Source organism: Carassius auratus, chromosome 2 (assembly GCF_003368295.1).
Source record: "Carassius auratus strain Wakin chromosome 2, ASM336829v1, whole genome shotgun sequence".
Taxonomy (NCBI): domain Eukaryota; kingdom Metazoa; phylum Chordata; class Actinopteri; order Cypriniformes; family Cyprinidae; genus Carassius; species Carassius auratus.
In genome coordinates, this window is record NC_039244.1 from 17799053 (window position 1) to 17813279 (window position 14227).

General features: G+C 35.3%; 1 protein-coding gene across 1 annotated transcript; it reads left to right on the plus strand.

Annotated features, from left to right (window-relative positions):
- The first annotated feature begins 3 nt into the window (after window positions 1–3).
- Window positions 4–13914, plus strand: LOC113040721 (unconventional myosin-IXb-like). Its single transcript, XM_026198987.1, has 28 exons — window positions 4–98; window positions 236–328; window positions 541–648; window positions 841–874; window positions 1465–1587; window positions 1815–1895; window positions 1998–2108; window positions 2848–2970; window positions 3056–3205; window positions 3732–3856; window positions 3941–4417; window positions 4681–4741; window positions 7317–7396; window positions 7580–7671; window positions 7856–8040; window positions 8221–8328; window positions 8445–8615; window positions 8996–9037; window positions 9136–9247; window positions 9334–9407; window positions 9585–9774; window positions 10639–10767; window positions 10864–10969; window positions 11063–11194; window positions 11431–11554; window positions 12098–12195; window positions 12319–12446; window positions 12680–13914. Exons 1-28 carry the CDS (start codon window positions 4–6, stop codon window positions 12940–12942), a joined length of 3615 nt encoding a protein of 1204 aa, XP_026054772.1. The 3' UTR covers window positions 12943–13914.
- Window positions 13915–14227: the final 313 nt, after the last annotated feature.

Below are 14227 nucleotides of genomic sequence, written 5' to 3' on the forward strand. Positions count from 1 at the left end.
AACATGCTTGTTTCCATATCAGATCAGATCAGGCGCTACTCCAGGAACTCTCTTGGGAAAATGAAGAGTCCCAGCATTGTGGTAGATGGGCTAAAGAGGTAAATGGACTGGATTAATTCCTGTAAATGTGTGGCGTCTTGATGGAGCAGTGGATTTAAGGCAAATAACATTGTTTATTTTATATCTATACAACTGTCCATTTACCTGCTCAAAATGCATTTCGATCTCTACACAGTCCGGGCCCTTTGATTGACTTTTCTTTTGATCGGTCTGAAGAGGGTCCACTCGAAGTCTTTGAAGACATTTTTGCAACTTTTGAAAATAAGAAGTACGTTCACAGTCGCTCAAAGTCTTCATACCAGGCTTGTAATCTTCTACAGCTGATGATAATTTTTTTCCTGTGAATTAAGAGTCTAATGGTTTTTCTTCTTCACTGGATTCTTTGTGAAATGGGTGTTTGGACTGACTAATTTCTGCTGTATACTGTCTTTATTTGATCTCTTTTCTAAACATTTCTGATTTGGGGTTGGGATCAATCAGGGAATTGCATGCCAGAGTCCTCCATTACCTTAAGCAGTTTGGTGGTGAAGTTCCTCAAAAGTTGCGTCTATCCACAATTTCTGTGAGGAAGTCTCGTCTCTTCTCTCCGTGAGTGGGCCACATGTTCTGTGACCATCTGTCTGTGGCGACACCACTGCTCTCTGTTTCAGCTTGTGCTTATGTGTAATTTAATTTGAAAAAATCAACTGAAATATTCTGTCCTTTTCTCTCTCTCTCTCTCTCTCTTCAAAATCTTAATATTTTCAATCAAAATCTTAATTGTGTGTTACCACTATCTAGGAAGAACAGGCCAAACAAGCAGCTAATTCCTAAGGTAAATTCATTCATCAAAACTTGTTGTTGTAGTGGGTTTTGCTAAAGGATACTATTTTTAAACCGTACTGAAGGAGTGCCCATGTACGCTTGATACTTGTTGGCTGTCCAGCTTATGAATAACAACAAAAAAAAAGTTAGTTTACTATTCAAAGTCATACATTGTCACAATTTACTGTATATTTGTCTACAAAGCTAATGTCAAGTATTTCAAAAACACACACATAATTGTTGTTGAAAATGCAGCTTTGCCATTACAGAACAAAATAAACACAAATATATTAAAATAGAAAACAGTTATTTTAAACTGACTTTTTTTTTTAAACATATTTCTGTCATATATATTTTTATATGAATATATGTTATAATACAAAATATATATGAAAAAATGTAGATGCCTTTGGATCACTAGATTTATGTGAATTATTTTAGAATTATGAGAAATAAATTTAGTTCAGGTATATCCAAAGTTGTACATGGGCGAGACTCACTTTGGAAAACGTAATAGAAAATTCATATTTTCTACTGTGCAATACATGTGTATTATTTTTCCTTGGTTTAAAATATGAGAGTGCTCTGTTTTCTGTACAGAATCTCATAGATTCACAATCTCTGAAGTTCATTATGGACTTGACACAGCACAATCGAGCGAACAGGTCTCTGCTCCATCTACACACCACGAAGAAACCTCCAAGCATCAGCGCTCAGTTCCAGGTTCAATATTATTATCTTAGTGTGGAAACCATAAGCTCCTTCATTATAGAGGGCTCATAGATCGGTTTGTTCCATCTCTGTAAAGCCTCTTTTATGGTGGTTGTAAATTAGATAAAAGGTTCAGAGCCCCTAAGCTGTGGGGAGGTCTTGATATGATTTGCAAAGGTTTAATGGATGCTGATGGACGAATCAATGAGTCACATGCTTTCATGTTTTAAACTGTCCAGGCATCACTAAGCAAGCTGTTGGAGACCCTGAGGAAGGCTGAACCGTTCTTTGTCCAATGTATCAGATCAAATGCTGATAAGGTATGGTGGAGAGCTATTGTACGTTTTGCGATTTACCAATTTTATTTATTGGGTCAAGGATCATTTTTTTTTTAATAAATATGTTGGTGAATGTGTTTACAGAAGGAAATGCACTTTGATGACGCTCTAGTCCTTCAGCAACTGAGGTACACAGGCATGCTACAGACGGTTCAGATGAGGAAGTCTGGGTATGGAGCCAAATTCACCTTCAAGGTAATGTATATGGACTGAAAACTGCTCAGCTGATATTGATATTTGCACTTTTTTTTTTTTTAGGTTAATTTGCTTAATTAGTTTTCGTTGATTAATAACCCTGTTCACCAAAAAATGAACATTTTGCTTTAATTTATTAAGGTCATCCTAGATATAGATGAGGTTGTTTTTTATCGGAAAATATTTGAATAAATGTATCGTTTCTCTTGCTCTGTCGAGAGAATGAGGAGTCTAAACAGCAAAAAGCTGTTTGTTTGTAATAAACAAATTCATAATTAAGATGTTTTTAACCTTAAAGTGTTGTTTCCGGCTAAAATGCAAGTCCTCTATCCATAATATTGCTTCCTCCAGTGAAAAAAATCATATTGACTGAATTAGGAGAGAAATCTACACAGATTAAGCATCGTTTTACAAATAAAAACAGTCCAAAACCATTCTAAACAAATATGTCGGTCGAAGTTTGATGTAAGAGGACAACAGGGAATGGATCCCAAACCATTTTGTAATTGGAGGAAGTGTTATTATGCAATATGGACATACATTTTGCTCCTAATATTGTGTCATTCTGAGGATCAATTGGTGAGCAAGTGATTTAATGCTAAATCTCTCCAAATCTGTTCCGATGAAGAAACAAACTCTTTTGAGTGAAATGTTCCATTAAAACTAGTTATTTGGAAATAATACATTTTGGAACCATGAATGCATAAATCAAGTGTCTTATTTAACAATGTCACTGCAGGAGTTTACAGATCAGTTCAGAGTGCTGCTGCCGAAGGAAATATCAACACCTCAACAGGACATCACCAACCTGCTGACCAAAATGGGCTTACCCAGCTCTAGTTTTCAGATTGGCCGAACCAAGGTATATTTCACTTACACTCTTCTCTTACACTCTTTTGTCATTCAGATACAACTTTCCATAATTGACCATCAAACTATGTGTACAGGTGTTCTTGAAAGAGTCAGAAAGACAAATCCTTCAGGAAGTCCGTCATAAAGAAGTGATGAGGAGCATCATCATCCTGCAGAGATGGTTTCGTGCCTGTTTGATGAGGAAACAGTATTTGCGCAGAAGGGAAGGAATTATAAGTATACAGGTACTATTTGTTTGGTTGACCAGGGGTTGTCTAGCAATAGTCAAGTAATATTCTAACCTTTAAATAAATATAATCATTAATATAACCGTTCAAAAGTTGGGGTCAGTAAGATTTTTTTATTTTATTAATTAATACTTTATTTAGCAAGGACACATTAAACTGATCAAAAGTGTCACAAGATGTCCACTTTCCATTTCAGCTTTATTTTCATTAGTGAATCCTGGAAAAATGTATAATGGTTTGCACAAAACAATGAAACAGCACAGCTGTTTAAGCACTGATCATTATAAAAAAAAAGATTTATTTCGCCACCAAATCTGCATATTCGAATGATTTCTGATGTGTCATGTGATTCAGTTTTGCATCACAGGAATAAATTATATTTTACAAAAGAAAAGTGTAATTTTTAATTTAATTTAGTTTTAATTTTGAATTGTAATGAGGCTCAAACGGTTTGTGGACCTGGTTGGGAAACTCCAATAAATGAAAATGTTTCTGAGCAGATGTTTCCTCTCTCATCCCTCAGCGATCATGGCGTTATTTGCGGAAGACATACCGAAGCAGTGCAGCTACTGTGATCCAGACCGCATGGCGAAGGTCCAAGGAGAGAGCTGAATATCTGGAGAAGCGAGAAAAGCTCAAAGCACAAATGTAAGTCCAAGTTACCTTTGAGTGTTTTTTTTTTTTTTTAAATTCTAGGTAAAACTATATTATTCATTTTGATCTTTCTTTCAGATCTCAGACAGAGCTGGGCCATTTGAACAAGACTGAGGAAAAAAACCCAAGTCAGCCAAAGCCACAGCCTCCACTGCCTGGTGAATCCCTCACAACTGAACAAAAGAAGACAGAAGAACTGAGCCCGCAGTCAAACACAGGGACCAAGCCTAAGGTTACAATACATCCTACTAGAATCACAAAGCAACTCATCATCAATGAGGACCAACCCATTCGAGATGATACAGGCAATATTGTCAATAAAGAAGGACAACCATCTCCTTCAGGCCTCCCTCGGCCTGTGTCGCTTCCACTGAACCTGGGCCAAAGTGGTTCTGCTGAAACTCAAAATAATGTACACCTACAACGTCACGACAGGACAACCAGGTTGAAGGAGATTCCTGAAAAACAGAATGAGAGGAGGAGGGACGTACCACACGTGGAGAACGTCAGTGGTGGGAGGCGAAGACTTCAAAGCCTGAGAAAATCGGGTATACGGTGAGAGTTTGTTTTGGTCATCTTTAAAGTAAAGATAAAAGCTTTTTTTTTTAATTAGGTAATTCTCTGGAATGCTTCTTTCTGTTAGCAGTTATTTTTGTATAACCACTAATCTGTATATTTGACAGTTGTCCCGGAAAATATCATAAATGTTTTATGTCTAATAATTTATCTTTTCCCCGTGCCAAAGTTTTTCATGCAGTAATGACTGGCTGATTATTACATTATTCCTTATTTATATGTTACTATTTCATATATGATAGGAAATGTGGCGTTTCCCAGTCCCTGGATAATGTGTCCAGAATGAGTTCTTCAGAAAATGAGGTACTGTTTAAAAAATTAATTTTGATCTGTCTGTTAAATCCAAAATGTTGTGAAAGCACCAAAACAAATTAGCAAAGTATACACTTGCATTCACAGTTTACACAAAAATATTGAGCAGCACAAAACTTTTCTTTATAATATGAAATGTTTCTTCAAATTGACATATCAGAATGATTTCTGAAGGATCATGTGACACTAAAGACTGGAGTAATAGCCGCTAAAATTTAAGCTTTGCCAGTACAAGAATAAATTAAATAAATCTTCTATTTTAATACATTTTATTTTATGTTATAATAAATTGAACAACATCAAAGCAGGCACACCACAGCTCCAGAGATATGAATATTTAATTGTGTTCTCACCACAGATGACGTTTCGAGCTTAGACTCTTTTCATCAGACGCTTAAGCTCAAAAACATCACCTGTGGTGAGAACACAAATATTCACAATTATACATTATCTCTGGAGCTGTGGTGTGTTGTGCCTACTTTGATGTTTTGTTCTCATTTTACTCTTAGACTGTTTTATGTTATAATAATATCAAATAATTGTAGCCATGGTGAGTGTAAGAGATCCTTCCAAAAACATTTAAAAAATCTTACAAACTGCAAACCTCTAAACGTATGCAAGTGTGCAGCAAAGATGCTGTACTGATTAGTTCACAGTGTTTATGCATAACTGGATCAGCAGGTACAGGTGACGTTTTTTTGTTATCCTCATCTAAACCGCTTGACGTATTATAGGTTATGGTTCACAACCAAAAGAATTTCATACACGGGCACCGGCAAGCACACTAGTTCAGTATCCGCATTGGAACTGGAGACTGTGGTTAAAGACTGCAACAGCTAACATACCATGACAATAAGCGTTAGTTGAGTGTAGAAAATTTCAAAGACTTCTCTTTGGGAACCAGGCTGATCCTGTTCTTGGATGTTTCTGACTGGAAGTCGGTTTTGTTTCTGACCTTTTTTGTTTCAGTTGACACAGTACACACACTGAGGCTCCTGCTAGGTGTGCTAATTAGTGATTATAGTAAATAAATGTAAGAAGAATAATGTTGTGGTTGCTTAGTTGACTCTATTTTTGACTCTATATACCTAAAACTGGCCAATGCTTTTGATGTTTGTATGGCTTCAACAATTGGCATCATTATAGAAGTGATTTAATCATATTTTATAGTACTGATTGGGTCTTAAATAATATTACATACTAGATTATTTTAATCATGATCATGTTCTATTTTATATTCATTTATATTCTTCCTCAACTTCCTCAACTCCCACCTCAACATAAATTATATAGCCCATAGCAAAAAAGGTCAACATGGATCTTGGAATGCAGTGTGGGAGGTTGGTGGTGGCACTAATTTAAAGAAATAAACCCAGTCTATTTGCATTATCAGGGAATATTATGGTTAGAAAACCTTTTTTGCTAAACTGTTGTTTTACATCCGCTTGAATGTGATCTTGCTTTATCCTGAACTGTCTGTATGTATGTATGATGGGACAATGGGTGTACCATTACGTTGGGGACTCGGGGGACGTGTCCCCTCCACTTTTAATATCACGGAAACTCGTCTCCCGCACTTTTTCAGTCAAGTGTGTTTGCTTGGAGGTTTTCAAGAGCTGGTCTGGTGTGAATAAATATAGATGTAAACTCAAAGATACAGGATAGTCTGTGCATGAGCTAATATTTTATTCGGACCCAGGAAGCCAGATGAACATCACGGAGTGTTAAACATTCATGCAGTGTGTGTTTCATTCATACTCGAAGCCAGAGTGCGCTCTTGAGCAGAAAGTCATACCAGGTAATTCCTAATATGGACAAAAGCCTCCAGCTATCACTGTATGAAAACAATTATTTGTAGTATAAAACAAATCATTATTATTTGTTATTGTCCAGCAGTTATAGATTTCTAAGAAATTTGAGTAAAAAAATTAAGTTGCCTATACACTACCAGTCAAAAGTTTTTAAACTGTAAGATTGTTAATGTTTTTTAAAGAAGTCTCTTCTGTTCGCCAAGCCTGCATTTATTTGATCCAAAGTACAGCAAAACAGTAAAATTGTGAAATATGTTTACTAGCCTATTTAAAATAATTATTTTCTATTTGAATATATTTTAAAATGTAATTTAAATCTTTTGTAAAATTATGTCTTTATCATCAATTTAAAGAAACCTTGCTAAATAAAATTATTCATTTCTGTTATTTATTTTCCAAAAAATAAAAATGATACTAACTTTTTTTTTTTAATGATATAGTGTATAATGTTGTAAAAGCTTTTTATTTCTCATAAATGCTGATCTTTAGATCCTTCTATTCATCAAAGAAATTACTCATTTGTTTTAAATATTGATAATCAGCAAATCATCATATTAGTATGACTTATTGAATAGAATGAATTAGGGACTAGGGGTAACAAAGGGATGTATACTATAAAAACTCATTGTTATGTGTAGTTTTGATTGGAGTGATTGTCAGGCATTCAGGGCTTGGATGGGTGAGCCACTTTTTTTTTTCTTCCGTTTCATGATGATCATTTTCAGTAAGTCTCTAAACATGCTTTGGTCTTTCAGATCCAGTCACCTGATACTGATGGGTACAAGAGTATCACAAGGAGGACAAGTGAAGGAGCACCAACCGTCACACCAGAAAGGTGATCGGTGCTTTTTCATCGGCATGTAACTTTGCTGAACCTTGCTGTTCTAGCCTTTACTTGAAATATCACAGCTGATTTGTTTTTTGTTTTGTTTTTTTATTATCGGTTTTAAACATTTTATAATACATATAAGTGTGTTGTTGCTTGCATTTTACTTCATTTTCTGTTTATATCCTGCAGAGGGGGATTCCTAAAGTTTTTTAAAAGGCGCCTGACACCCCAGGATGGGAATGTAACTATGGCGAAGACACTGGCAGAAAAAGTGGAACTAGGTTGAATTATTCATCAAGACCCACTTAATTCATTCAGAAATATTTAAATTAATAATTTATTGTATTTATTAAATAAATACATGCACATAAAAATGTATGAAGTAGACCAGTTGTAAGTACTTATTCCAGTTGCAATGACTTCCCTCTTTTTCTCTCATTTATCTCGGTCTCTTCGGGCCAAAAGACGGTGGCTCTCACTCCAATTCTCCACGTATCAAGCACTCTGCCACTTATCCTGGATCCCGTCACAAATCCACCATTAAAATCAGCCGAGCTACTCGTGTCCAGGAGAAGTGGAATGCTTCGCTGGACAGAGAGATCACTAACAGTAATGAACTTCGCCTATTGGATGAGTTCTTGGGAAATCAGGTTTGTGTTGATATTTATTCTTCATCAGCATTCTGAAAGGTATTTAGATTTTTGGATTTGACACTTTAGTTGTTATAAATGTTTCCTTTAGCTCCTGATAGTCCTGATCCTGATAGTTTGTTGTTGGTAATCACTTTGTACTTTTAAATACTTCATCTGATGCTATGGTTTTGAATCCAGATGAACGATCTAAGCACCCGCTCAAAGGAACTCTCAGAAACCGAGAAAATCTTCTTTTTAGCCACCACACAGTTCAGAGACACCATCAAATCCATGTACTCTATATCAGTAAGTTGATCTGCACTCATCTATAACCTTACTCCCATCATAGTTTCAGAAATGCAGTAGATAAGTTATGTTTTTTTGAAAAGTGTTTGAAATTATCTGTTTCCTGTGCCCAAAAGAATCCCAATATCGGCTATAAGGACCTGATGTCAGGTTACCAGATGAAGGTATCCAGTTTTGCAGGGCGAGAGAAAGCATCTGAGGTGCCGCTGGTGGTAAATCTTTTTCAGTCAGTTCTGGATGGATTTATCAGGGGAGAGCTCAAGCGACTGGAGACAGAGCCTTGTAAGGTAACTTTATAAGTTGTAAATATTGCCACAGAAGCTTAGCTTTGCTCAAAAATATTTATGAGAAGGTAAGTAATCACCAGATCCTCAAAGAATCTAGGCCTGTAGAATTCCGTAACGACTGTACATTTGCACCGAAACACAATTCCCAGTTGAATCCAATTTTGCTAATTCTATAATGCTTATGAAAACGTTTCTTATACTTACCAAGGCTACAATTATTTAATCAAAAAGAGAGTAAAACCGTTAAGAAATATTCTGTTTTTGTAGAACCTCTTACAAAATAAATGTTTTGTAACTTTATAAATGTATTTGCTCTTTTATTAATCTGACCCAACCTTTGCCTTGAATTTAGCTTATGTTTACCTCTGTCTAATTTGCAGGTTAAGGAGAGGAATAGAAGAAATTCTAAAAGAGATAAATGTGTAAGTTATTTTCCTGAAATAGAAGCACATTAATATTTGTAATAAAGGATGTGAATATTTATTGCACCTCTTCCAAAACCTTTTGTTTTGTCTGTAAGCCTGATAGCCCACTGGGTCACTTATTTAGCACATACCAGGTGACTATTATGCAATCATGTGACCAGTGTAGCTCATACATATGGGGAATGGAAAAGGCCTTCATATGCAGCTGTAAGTATCCACCATCCTTTTCTTTAAACACTAATAATTGAGAAGGATTCAGTGGTACCTCATTTATGCTGTGTTTTCTGTTTCAGCTTGTAAAATGGTCTGTCATAAGAAGTGTCTGAGAAAGATAACTGTAAATTGCACGGGTCACTGTGACAGGAAGGTGAGCACTGTTGTCATTACTTTACGTAGTATTACTCCATCGCATATACCCAGTGACATTTTTGTCATCATCCTCGCTAACATGTTAGTGTAGATAATGACAGAAGTTAAATTTCTATTTGTAATAAAAGATGTGTTGGATCATATAGTTATAGTTTGTATGTTTCCATTTATTTAGAAAGAGGGTGAGCAGACACTCCACTTTGGTGTATCTCTCTGTGCCTTGGTGCACACGGCTGAATCGGTCCCCTTTGTCATGGAGAAGATGCTGGTACATGTCGAAATGAACGGACTGTACACAGAGGGCATCTACCGCAAGTCTGGCTCAGTCTGCCGAGCCAAAGAGCTTCGCCACATTCTAGAGAAAGGTGATGGTGTGATTAGATTTAGATTGCTCTTTAACACCTCATTATCAGAAATTAGAGGGTACTTCCTTCAAGTAATTTTTTTTAAATGGAATGGTTCACTCAGAAAATTTAATTTACTGAATATTGACTCCGATGTAGATGATTTTGTTTCTCTATTGGAATAGATTTTGAGAAATGGATCATTACATCGCTTAAATGGATGGATCCTCTGCAGTGAATGGTGAAGAGTCCAAACAGCTGATAATACAATTAATACTAATACAGTCAATCAATAAACATCTTGTGAAATGAAAAGCTACATGTTTGTAAGAAACAAATCCGTCATTGAGATGTATTTTAACTTCAGACTGGTGCTTCTGGGTAAAATATTAGCCTTCTATCCATATTGCTTTGTTCAGTGAAAAAGTCACCTTGTCTGATATAGGAGAGAAATATGCATAGATCAAGCACCTGAAAAAAATAGTTTGTTTTTTTTTTTTTTTTTTTTATGTAAGAGGTGCAAGATGCAAGAGATGGACATTATCACTGGAGAAGACATTTTTTGGCCAAAATGCATTCAATGTTGGATTTGTTTCTAACAAAGCTTTTTACAATACTTAATTTGATGGGCTAGAATTATGTGGATTATTTTCGTTTTTATCAGCTGTTTGGACTCTCATTCAGACAGCACTCATTCACTGCAGAGGATCCATTGAGGAGCAAGTGATTTAATGCTAAATTTCTCAAAATCCATTCCAATTTTCAGAAGATAATTATTTATGAGTGAATTGTTCCTTGATAAGTTTAACAACCTTTGTCATGTGCTTACTTCACTTGAAAATCGCTGCTAGTCTTTCATGCATTAAAAGTTTTTAATCTCTCCAGATCCACAGGCCGTCACTCTTGACAATTACCCCATCCACACAATCACCGGCTTGGTCAAACTGTGGTTACGGGAGCTACCTGAACCACTTATTACATACAACCTCTACAGTGACTTCATGTATGCTGCAGGTAGGGTTTTGGCCACATGTAATTTTGGGTGTGAAGGCTAAACATTTATCCCACATATGTTAGAAAGAATCACACATTTAAATTTTTCTCCTCCAGATCTCCCAGAAGCATCTGAGCGGTTGCGTGCTATCTACCGAAAGTTGGATGAACTACCTCCCTCAAACTTCTCTACTCTTGAAAGGCTTATTTTTCATCTTGTGAAGTAAGGAACCATTGCATATGACTAAGGTGAATATTAGAAATCCTGTGCATTGCCTAATGCATTGCCTAATGCGTAATTTCTTTTTATATTTAGAGTGGCAAAAGAGGAAGCTCACAATAGAATGTCGGCTAACGCTCTGGCTATCGTGTTTGCACCCTGCATTCTACGCTGCCCAGATTCTTCTGACCCTCTTCTCAGTATGAAAGATCTAAACAAGACCACTCTGTGAGAATCATTTTGGTTTATTTGTGTTCATTTATGACTAGATTGTTTGCCTGGTTTGACATGGTGCTAATGGTTGATATTAAAATAGTAAAAGGTACAATACAAAATTCATCAATTGTGTAAGCAGCCAAATTGTTAATTGTAATGAACAGTTAATTGTTAATTGGCCAACATTTTGCAAACATACTATGACAACATCGCCTCATATGAAACTTATGGTTAACATTTATGTGCAGCTTTGTGGAAATTCTGATTAATGAGCAAACAAGGTGCTATAATCAGAAAATGAAAGAAATTCAGCAGTTGGAAAATGCGGAAGCTATGGCCATTAAACAGCTCAAACTCAGAAGGCAGAACACGGTAAGAAAAACTTAACATACTACAGTAGATAAATATAAACTACCATTTAATAAATAAATAAATGAAATTAGTGCTTTTAATCAGCAAGTAGGCATTAAATATATCAACAATGACAGCAAAGACATTTATAAGGAAAGAATATTTTTGTTTCAAATAAATGGTGGTATTTTGAACTTTGTCACTGTTAAACCTTAGTTTAGATGTCAGGGATCAAATCTTCTAGTGGAAAGATGATACTTATTATTCTGATTGTGTGATTCTTAATGAATCTGAAATATTGTGTTAATTATTTTAGTATTTGGTAGGCATTTTATAAAAGCAGTAAACCTAAATGGCAATGCTATTCTGAATACCATCATAGCTGTAGACACCCCACCACACACTGTGGCTAACTATTCATAGTGTAACAAAGCCTCATGTACCTTATCTGTTAAATGTATGTGCAATTTTTAGTCTAATATTTTGCCCCTTTGGTATAACAGCTTGCAGAGTGCACCTCATGGCTCTCATCTTACATCATCTCATGATTTCATTTTCCATTAGATATTTGAGCGGCCCAAATTAGATTCAGATGTCGCCTCGAAGGAGAGCGAAATCGAAAAGAACCTGCTTGAAAGAATCAGGTCCATTAAGAAGGAAAAGTGAGTTGAGAAATGAATGTTTAACATGACATTTTTTTTGTTCTTGCTCCTGGGAAAATAATTGAGAGTTATTAGTACATACTTCTATTGTTCCATTCAAAACCTATTCTGTTTGTGGTTTAGGAACGATTTGGCCTTTAGACTACCTGAGTTTGAACAGGATAGCTCAGACGCTGAGAACATGGACTCCGAATCATTAATCAGCTCTGAGAGTCTACAAGAAGACCATTTTGTGAGTTTGGACACGGAAGGTCAGTACTGAGGTACAGGACATTTTAATAACATTATGTTTGGACGTCCCCGCACGCTCTTTGATAAAGAAGGCTTGGATTTGGTGTTTTTGTGGTGAGCCAGTTGTTGAGCTTGAGTTATTTAACCTGCTGTTTCTCTAACCATGGGTTTGCACTGCTGCTTTTACAGAAATTTTACAAGTTTGTGTTAATATATTTAGTCCTCCGTGGCTAATCCATAGCATCTCTTTCAGCAAACACTGCCTTGAACAGCTCCAAGCCAGAGAAACCTTCTAAACCTTCTGATTCAACACAGGATCCTAAAACAGAGACCAAACAGCCTGCTGAAGAGTTGAACCAAAACCTCTCTGTCTCATGCCAAGGTGGAGTCCAGTCCAAGTTTGTTACCCAAAGCCAAGACGTCCCAGAATCCCTCTCCGCCTCCTTTTCTGCAGGTAATCAGGGCAAGAGATGTCTTTCAGACCAAGACATTCCTTTTATAGATGAGGATGTTTGACAATAAGTTACACCAAAAAGAAAGATGTTTCTTTCCTGCAACGGATCAAGCAACAGTCGATATCCCATTTCTGACCATATCAACTCTCACTTTGTTTTGAGGAATAAATCAAACACTTGGTTCATGCATGCTGTCTTAAACCATGTTGTACTGTTGTGTTTGTAGATTACATTTGTAAATGTACAAAACTTGGGTATATTTAAAATAACTTTAAAGCCATAATTAATTTGTGTTATGTTTTGCTAAGATTATTTAAACATTCCTTATATTCTTGGCAACACTTTGGTAGGTTCAAATATTTTATTAACCGCTACTTTTTTAATATTATTGATAATTAATTGTTGTCTAAAGCAACTTTTTGTGTAGATTATATTGGAGTGGTCTGGGCCTCTATTATTGTTTTTTTTTTTTTCTTAGGCACATTAGAGGAGTCATTATTCTCACAACCAAGAACTGTTCTCTTAATGCATTATTATATTCATTGTTTTCTGTGAAATTACTGTAAGTGGTGTATGTCGTGCTTCATATGTGAATATTTTTATATTGTTAAAACTTTTTATTTGAAGATTTGAAAATGTTTTTGCATGCATTTTTAATGTGCACTGTTAAAGTTGCAGCAAGATTTTTTTTTTTTTTAATGCAGTTATCCATGGCAGATTCTAAGATGCTTTCTCCTCAGCAGTCAAATTACATTTGTTTTAAGAAGAAATCTGTAGAAAAATGTTCATCATGAAGGCAGATGTTTTATATTGTAAGGATAGTATGGATATATTCTGCTCTAGTGAGGAGAAATGGTTAAAACAGGTCTTAAAATTGATAAGCCAATGCTGCATATTGAAAACTAGAATAAATTTGAACACACATTTTGTTTTAGAAATCTTAATACATCTAATAATTTTATGTTATGGGAATTGAAATCAAATTACTTGAATTCCGCTCTTGGTATTGAAGACATAAAGTTCCTGCAAAATCATTTTGAATTCCTGTCATTTATTCCTCTAAAATAAGTTATATGTAAATTTTTTATATATATTTTTTATTGCCTGGGCGAAACCCAGTCTATTAGTGAGGATAACAATAAAAACAGCACCTGATTATGGTAATAAGCGCTTTATTTTATTTTTTCAAAATCAAACATACAGAGATACTTGGTCTCAAACAGAACAAACATAAACTGGGATACATATAAATCATTACATTTTTACAAAAAAATATTTTTAATATAAGAAACGTTTTATACATTTATTGTTTGTAGTGAATGAAATCAATGAGTCATAAAATATTT